General features: G+C 47.7%; 1 protein-coding gene across 1 annotated transcript in view; it reads left to right on the top strand.

Annotated features, from left to right (window-relative positions):
- Nucleotides 1-6,361, top strand: part of wnt9a (wingless-type MMTV integration site family, member 9A) — a gene marked incomplete at both ends in the record, with an annotated part of 20,740 nt that extends 14,379 nt beyond the window's left edge. Inside the window, 3 exons of the mRNA XM_079751569.1 lie at nucleotides 1,645-1,904; nucleotides 2,353-2,615; nucleotides 5,846-6,361. Of these exons, the coding sequence (XP_079607695.1) occupies nucleotides 1,645-1,904; nucleotides 2,353-2,615; nucleotides 5,846-6,361 (1,039 nt within the window). The remainder of the gene's footprint in view (nucleotides 1-1,644; nucleotides 1,905-2,352; nucleotides 2,616-5,845) is intronic.
- Nucleotides 6,362-9,319: the final 2,958 nt, after the last annotated feature.

The raw sequence follows: 9,319 nt of genomic DNA, 5'->3' as shown, positions 1-9,319 counted from the left end.
GTGCAACAGCACCGGGGTGAGCCGTTGATATTAGAGGGCCCGAGTCCATTCTGATGAATATCGACTCGCTCTATTGCGAGCGCGAGCACAGACTACAGCTTTTTTTTTAGAGCTACGTGGATCCAGCCGTTCTCCGGTTCCCTCTTCGAGGTCCAAGGGGGTAAAAAAAGGCCTCGAAATTACGCATAATGAAGGACCGCCGTGCCAACCCGGGCTGTCAGTCTGTGTGACCATTTTGGTCCCGGTCCCCCGGTCGAGTCCCGAGTGTGTTTATGAAAGTAACGCTCTGCTTTCCCCATCACGACCTCACAACCTCAGGACGCTCGCCCTCGCCTTGGTCGCCAGCCGTGTGGCAGATGTCGCTTGTGTGTGTGTGTGTGTGTGTGTGTGTGTGTATCCTTCTGCTTGTGTGCGTGTGTGTTGGTGAGTGTGTGTGTGTGTGCTTGTGTGTGTGCTTGTGTGTGTGTGTGTGTGTGTGTGTGTGTGTGTGTGTGTGTGTGTGTGTGTGTGTGTGTTTGCTGGTGTGTTTTATGTATGCGCTCCTTTAAATACACCAGGGCTGGATGTAGCGCGATTCCACCACATGTTCTCTGGTGCCTCCGCGTTTAGAACCAGACGGTTTTGGTCGCTGCGCGTCCAACGGACTGCAGCCCTGGAGAGGAGAGAGCCCCCGAAACACTGTCTGGGGGGCATTTACCATGGCAGTAAGGGTGGAGGTGGAGTCGGGGGGGCAGAGTGCTAATCCGTTGAATTTTAATCTATGCTGCTGAGAGAGGCCTTTCGCCCGCACAGAACGGACTCCCGATGCTCACCCATCTACCGTTCCACATGCCTGCGGTGTCTCGGTCACGTTCTTTGTGTTCAGAGTACCTTGTTTGGAAACCCGTACCTCCCCCAACCCCCCAAGTTCGCCACCAGAAGGCTCTGCTAGTCACAATACACACGACCAGACCCTCTCCAAGTGCTGCGCTCAACACTTCAGGCTAACAACAGGCTGCTGCTATCGCCTCTGCTGCCTCTGCTGCTGTCGTGACTTGCCTTGGCGGTGTGTATGTGTGTGTGTGTGTGTGTGGGAGGGGGGGGGGGGGTTGGGGAGTCACCGCCCACGGTAACTCAAAGACTGGAAACAAAGGTTTCTTCCCCAGTTTGTTTTTGCGTGAGTCTGTTTCCGCGTGTGTGTGTGCGTACGTACGTGTGTGCATGCATGTGTGTGTGTGTGTGCGCGTGTCTGTGTGTGGGCGCATGCACGCAAATGTGTGTGGGCGTGTGGGCGTGCGTGCGTGTGTGCGTGCGTGCGTGCGTGTGATGGTGATCTCAATCTCTTGAGCGAGAAAAAAACGAAACCACTGAACCTTTCCGCGCAGCACTGGACCTCGCTTGCCTCCATTCGAACATTAACCCGAGCGAAGAACACCTCCTGACCGGTGTGTGCACCGTCGCCCTACGACGCTGTTTATGTAGTATATCTAACAAGTCTCATTGTTTATACAGGAAGCCCGACATCCTGTGTTTTATTGGAGACGTTATCGTGATGTTTCCACTCCCTCCCCCCTGCGTTCCGACTGCCCCGCTCACCGTGTCTCTGTGTGTGTCTGTGTGTGTCTGTGTGTGTCTTTGTGTGTCTGTGTGTGTGGCCTGTTCCAGGTTGACAGGTAATGAACCCCTGTCCATCCTGCCCCTGAGCTCTGCGCCGGAGGAGAACGTGGGCCGGGCCCACTACAAGCTGTGCGACCGGCTGAAGCTGGAGAAGAAGCAGCGGCGGATGTGCCGGCGGGACCCGGGCGTGGCCGAGACCCTGATGGAGGCCATCAGCATGAGCGCCCTGGAGTGCCAGTACCAGTTCCGCTTCGAGAGGTGGAACTGCACCCTGGAGGGCCGCCACCGGGCCAACATCCTCAAGAGAGGTGGGTGGATGTGGAGGGTGGAGGAGGATGTGTGGGTGAGGATGTGTCTTGTGGGTGAAGATGTGAGTGTGGGTGATGATGCTGTGCGGTTGTTGGCTGTGGGGGTGAGAACGTGTTGTATGGATATGGATGTGCATGATGATGTGTAGTTTGGATTTGTTAATGTTGATGTGGATGTGTGTGTTGTTGGACGTGCAGTGTGGTTGATGATGTGTATTGTGGATGTTAGTATGTGGTTGTGTGTGTCGGTGGAGGTTAAGTGTGGGCTTGCATTGTGGATGTGAGTGTGGTTGTGTATTATGGACGTATAGTGTGGTTATGTATTGGGTAGTCCTGTGTAGGGCGGATGTGTATTCAAACCAGGCCTCCACAGCTGCCTCCCCAACAACAAGCTGCCTTCTCCCCGGCTCAGTTTCGTCCCTCATCTCTCCATCACGTCCGTCCGCAGGCTTCAAAGAGACTGCCTTCCTGTACGCCATCTCCTCGGCGGGCCTGACACACGCCATGGCCAAGGCCTGCAGTGCCGGCCGCATGGAGCGCTGCACCTGCGACGAGGCCCCCGACCTGGAGAACCGCAAGGCCTGGCAGTGGGGCGGCTGCGGAGACAACCTCAAGTACAGCAACAAGTTTGTCAAGGACTTCCTGGGCAAGCGCTCCAACAAGGACCTGCGTGCGCGCGTGGACATGCACAACACCAACGTGGGCATGAAGGTATGTCATGGGAGTGGAACTGCATTTATACAGCGCTTTTCTAACCAGTGGCCCCTCAACGTGCTTTGCGATTTCGCCAAACATTCACACATTCATGCACACATTCACACACCGACGGCGTTGTCAGCCACGCAAGGTGACAGCCAGCTGGTTGGGAACAGTCAGGTTGAGGTGTCTTGCTCAGGGACATCTCGACACTCTCAGCTAGGAGGAGCCGGGGATCGAACTAGCAACCTTGCAGTTACCATTCGCCCGATCTATGTACGGCTCAGATTGGGCAAAGCGTTCCTCATGTGTTCTTCACCCATTCTTCCCACGTTGTTCCCGCGTTCTTCATGCGTTCTTCACACGCACTTCAAGTGTTCTTCACGCGTTCTTCACACAGGTGTTGTTGCGTTGTGTTGTTATTGAACACATTGGTGTTGTGTATGAGGGTGTTGATGGTTAAGAGCAGAAGAAGAAAAACGAAAAAGAGGAGCGCAGTGCACATCTGTGTTTGTACTTTATTTCTGTAAGTGTAGGATATCACAACTTGACCGCAACAATGTGAACTTTCCTTTGTTTTACTAACAGGCGGATGAATCTCAGTTGGTTCTCATTATTAATTAAACTATGTCACTGCTTGTAGGTCCCATAGTTATGTCATGAATAAGAACATGTTGACCAATTTTGAAAGGACACTGTAGACACATTTCCTATCTTCAATAGTTGTATAATCTGCCTTTTATTCGTCAGATTTCTATTTACCTCAATGAATGAATGTTGAAGTTTTAGGTGCGACACAAGCCATGCACTCTGGCCCAGGTCTTAATTTGATCTGTTTCAGTCGCGGGGGTCAGAGTTCATACGGAGTATTTCCATAGAAACATAAATGCTGACTAATTGCCTCCTTGAAGAGTTTGAATGGTGGGAAAATGGTGATAGTGTGGTGTTAGGTTGAGTTCAATGTAATTGTGGAGATAAAGGACCCGCATTAAAAGCTAATCAGTTGTGTCCCTTATCCCGTGGAACAGGGATATGTTGCGGTATCAATGATTGTGTGGGTTTTTTTTCTAAGTTGAAGTTTAAACATAATGGAGCTATTAACTGACATGACCTTTCTGAGGCGGCTCCTTGTTAATGCTGTCTGCTAAATTAGCAAACGCTATGAGAAAACATAAATCAATACTTGGTTTGTCGTCTTAAAAGAAGAAGCAGTAACTGCTTTAATTTATGCTTTTGTCAGAGTTGTACGTGGCAAGGGAGCTGCGATTTATTTGTTTAAATCTTGGAATTGATTTTAATAGGAAAAACAAGCTGAAACGAGAATGGCCTTAACAGTCGGTCCAGGGTCAAACTCAAGGTCTGGAATCTGTTACTTGTTCTTGGATTTTTCGAATATCGCAGCCATTTTCATTTAAGTTTCAGAATGAAATATAGCAGAAGCACACTTCCAAAATATGAGGAGACACAAAACCATTCCCATAAGACCCATGAATACTCCTCCTTTCAGCTTGGCTCTCCCCAATCCCAGTCTCCAAAGACACAATATTTCATTAGTGATAAAAGATTTACAACACTGTTTTTGTTCTTCTCTCGTTTTTTTTCTTTTTCCTTTTTTTCCCCTTTTAGTCTTCCTTGCACATGTAGTGAGGTGTACCACATTTTGGAATATATTCCCATATGGAGAACAAGTCTTGGAATGTGCTGGCCTTTGCACCCCCCCCCCAGAAAAAAACTGAAACTTGTAAAAGCTGACATATCACATTTTCATGGTCTGCTTGTGTGGTGAATATGGACGGCCCATCCGTGGACCTCTCTCTGGCCACGTGTATAGAACAATCTCATATCGTATTCAAATGGAGACATTGGGATTCTTCACACTCAGATCTGTATAATCCACAGTCTTTCCTAACTAGCAAATGCAATAATCAAGTCATTATTCACAACATGTTATCAAAGAATGTTAAGTGTGTAGAGTCAGGTTGATACAACATCAGTGTGGTTCTGATGTGTGTTCAGTGAAAAGAATAGGCCCAGTGTTTCAGCTTGAAGGACTGCACCTAACTAACAGGAATGCTCTTCAGCTTTGGCCCTGCACTTACTCATTATTACAGTTATTAACTTGAATTAAAAAAACATCATCCTTGTATATTATAAAAAAGATAAACGGTCATCTGCCACCCACTGATATTAACCCCCCTCTTCTTGCTGTGATACACCAGCGTTTAAAAAGGTCCTCGCCATGTTTTACTGTTTTTAATTTAGCACAAGTAGCCTCTGATGCTAGCCTCTGATAGCACTCCTCTTAGACGGCTATCAGAGGGATCTTCCCATGCTCTGTACCTTCTAAAAACTAACCCCGCTCCGACTACAAACACTAATCATTAAACGGCTTAGAACACAGCCGGAGACGCTCACCTTCTGAAACGCTGCTTACCAAACATGGCAGCGTATACTGAGAAACACACCACACACCGTGACTCAGCCTTTCCGGAACTCCCTCCCCCTCTCACGTTTAGCGTTTTTCCGATACCGATACCAGTATTCCTCTGTGTTGCCTAAAGTGCAATATCTGTTATCGGCAAGGCTTGTGCCAATCCGATACCATCACATGACTAGCTCATTTAGTACGCAGGCAAAGAACATCACAAACACGTGCGGTGTTATGCTGTGTTCGTTAACGGTCGGAGGGGGAAAGTCGGATTGGGAAAAGTGTAATCTCTGACCTAGGTTTGTCAAGCTACCAAGTCGAAAAGCATGGATGCTCATGCTTAAAGGTCCCATGGCATGCCACCAGGTGTGGTGTGATTAGATGGTACAAGCCATTTTGGAAATCTGCCCCTTATGACATCACAGGTGGGCGTGTCCACCTAGATGTGTGCTGGATAGATCAGTCTACCAGCCTACCCACTGGACTGTAGCAAACGTTGCTCATCTATCCGTCACACATCTAATCACACCACACCTGATGGCATGCCATGGGACCTTTAACTACAATATACAAATGAATTACTATAATTATAGACAATAAAGTTATCTAGTTCTGATAAAACAAATTGTCGACAGAGAACCCTTCAATAAGAAGAAGCGTTATTAGTATTTACAATGGTAGATGCTTTATCGGAATATACTTGGCCGATACTCGAGTTCAGGAATCGGTATCGATAAGGTAAAAACGGTATTGGAACATCTCTACTCGCATCGCTCTAACCCTTTGCGTCTCTCTGTGTCGCCCGCCCCCCCACCAGGTCATCAAAGCCGGGGTGGAGACCACCTGCAAGTGCCACGGGGTCTCGGGCTCGTGCACGGTGCAGACCTGCTGGAGGCAGCTGCTGCCCTTCCACGAGATCGGCAAGCAGCTGAAGCAGCGCTACGAGACCTCGCTCAAGGTGGGCAGCTCCACCAACGAGGCCACCGGCGAGGGCGAGATCTCCACCGGCCGGGGCCAGCAGCCGCCGCCGCCGCCGCCGCCGCCGCCGCCGCCGCCGCCGCCGCAGAACCCCAGCGACCCCATCCCCCGCACCATGGACCTGCTCCACATCGAGGACTCCCCCAGCTTCTGCCGGCCCAGCAAGTACTCGTCGGGCACGTCGGCGCGCAAGTGCTACAAGGACAAGAACTGCGACGCCATCTGCTGTGGGCGGGGCCACAACACGCAGAGCCGCGAGGTCACCCGGCCCTGCCAGTGCCAGGTGCGCTGGTGCTGCTACGTGGAGTGTAAGCAGTGCACGCAGCGGGAGGAGGTGTACACCTGCAAAGGGTAGCCGGGGTTAGGCCACGCCCCCTGGGCTAGGCCACGCCCCCTCCCCATGGACAAAAGCTCAAGGACTGTCGGAGGAGGGAGAGGAGGATTGGGACAGCGGCGTCGTGTGCCTTTCGGTCGGTCGCGGCGGCTGTGTTTTTTTTTGGGGGGGGGGCGTGGGCGCTGGATCAATTTTTATTTCCCGCTGTCAGAACGAAAGGAAAATGCAGAAGCAGGACAGAGGTGGAGCTGATTGAGAAGCAATGAGCACTTTGACGGATTTCTGTGGGTGGGGTTGGTTTCGTGTGTTTGTCTTGTGACACCAACCTACCCCCTCCCGCCCCCGCCCTCCCCCGACACACACACGCCTGGGGTTCTCAACACGAGACGGCCGTGCCCCGCCCTCCTAAGCAGACGACGGGGTCAACACTAACAGCTTTTGGGAAGACGGTTTCTGCTGCCTCTTCTTCCAGACGTCTGACTGGAGGATCGGAGTCTGAAAGAAGTCTCAGTCCACTCAACGGGCGGGGGGGTGGGGGGATGGGGGCGTCTGCTGCGAGGACAATTATAACAATAGGCCAAGTTTGGACATTTCCCCGAAAACCGAATGTGTGCGTGTTGTAGTGTTTTTTTTTCTCGGTATGAGTCCAGTATGTAAATATGTACGTGAATGTGTGTTACGACAGATTGTGGGACTTTGGCGGCTCGGGGGAGTTAGTCAAACGACAACTTCTCACGGCAATCCATAACTATATTCAAAGACTTCAAAGACAGGGTGTAAGAATTATTCTACACGCACATATTTACACTCACACACACATTGTGTGCTTGCATATATATATATATATTTATATATATATATATATATATATATATATATATATATATATATATATATATATATATATATATATATATAGAATTGTACATAAATTCAACTATATTGTAACGGTTATTATACAAGCCACTTATCTAACGATGCTAAAACAAACCACTAATCACACAGATGTCTCTCCGTTTGTGTGTTCTCGCTCCGTGTTCAGATAACTTTTGAAAAGACCCCGACGGATCTGTCTCTCACTGTGGATAATTTATGAATCCTTTGGGAGTGCTCTTCCACAAGGTGAAAAAAAATACTCAGTTCTCTCTTAGTTTTTTTGTTTTGTTTTTTCGCAACAACGATGATAATAATAATAGTAATAATAATATATACAGTACCACAAAGCTGTTGGTGAATGCATATGACAAATATCATTTCTTTCTCCCCCATTTCCAATTATGGCCAATATTCTGGCCTTGAGTACATCCTAGATGGCGTCCTAGGAAATGTTTGAAACCACTATACTTGGATTTGGCTGAAAGAAACAGCGATAAGTAAGTTTAAAATCAAGTTGAAATTGGAAAGACAACGGTGTTGTTATTCTGGCTAACACCCTCTGATGACGGACCGTAATGTTTCCACTGTTGTTTGCTGTCGTTCTTGAGATGCAGACACCTGTTCAAGAGAAACTTTACTCCCACAAAGATGCAGAGAACATAGATGAACAAGAGGAATGTACCCCCCTTCTCCCACCATCCCTGCCATTTCTCATCTTTTATTCTCTCTTTGACAGCCTGATTGAGCCATATTTAACGTGTAGACTTGCACCACATTTATTGCTTGCGGTGTCCATAGTTCCGTGTGAGTAAGTGCAGACGATACTGAAATTGAATTCTGGCATCTCTGCACCAACATTTCATAAAAGCTGAAGGCTAACAGTAGATATATTTTGTATTATATTTCCCAAGAGCTTTATTTTTTAGCACATTTTGACACTCCTATTGTTGAGTGATCAAACATTGGACATTTCTTTTGAAAAACGATTTGCAGTGCTGTGTTCTCTCAGAAGTCAGTGTAGTCCTCGTCAAAAAACCCAACATAACACAAACTGAAATAGTTCCGGTATATGGGTTAGGTCATTTGGACAATTGTGATTTTGTGCAATTGAGCACTGCATTCTTACATCCACAAACATCTAAATACAATATTTCATAATCAATTTGATAATCAAGTTATAAGATATGGACACTTTCCTGACTTGGTTTTGGATGGGTGTGAATTAACTACTGAGTGAGAGACCCAGCCTTGTAATAAAGATCATTTTTTCGCACTGAAACCCAAAAAGCCTTTAAATTCCCCTTAGTATTTAAATATCTGTATTTATGGATAAATATATACAGTACAGATTATTATTATTATTATTTTGTAAATAGCTATGGTTTATTATCCTGTGGTAAAGACAAGAGTGAGGCACATGTTTAATCTCACAGGCAAGTTAAACAGCGATGGGTAGCAATAGGACTCAAGATGATGGCACTTGTTTCTGGAACAGAGCCTGCAATCGGCTGCCATCAGTGGACGGCCTGACGCGACTCTAGAGATCACAACAGTGAACCTATCAGACCATAACCATTAGGAGGTAGAACATGAGCAAGAATGTCCTCAAGACTTCATGCATGCTCAATGTCTCTTGTTTTTTTTGTAATTTGTTAAGGCATTGAACGAACACAGTTTTGACTACATGTTCGAAAAAGTGACAGCGGCGAGATTTCTATCTGGAAAACCAAACCATGATTCCACACTTATAGAGATCATGCCTCAAGACTTGGGGGGCGGGGGGGGGAAGCTGGCGTAGGGTATTTGTCCCGAGGAGACGAATTCCAAGCATTTCCGAGCAATTCCAAGCATGATATGAGTAGGCATGCCAAATAAAGGGCTGGTCAAAACATATACATAGAACTCTGCACGCTACATGGAAAACCATAATAGCTATGCTGGAAGCCCAGACATAAATGTCTGCTAGCCACAGCTCTCGGTGTGAGTGTCCTCCACACACGCCTGCCTAGCCCCAAGACTGAGGCTTTCTCCTATTAAACAGACTCTAAATTGTAAACAGGCGTGATCGGAATAACAATTGCATTCTCGGTGCATTTTTTTGTC

Source organism: Pollachius pollachius (assembly GCF_949987615.1).
Source record: "Pollachius pollachius genome assembly, chromosome: 14".
NCBI classification, from domain to species: Eukaryota; Metazoa; Chordata; class Actinopteri; order Gadiformes; family Gadidae; genus Pollachius; species Pollachius pollachius.
The sequence above is the reverse complement of the archived record's forward strand: the minus strand, read 5'-3'. Positions and strand labels throughout refer to the sequence as shown.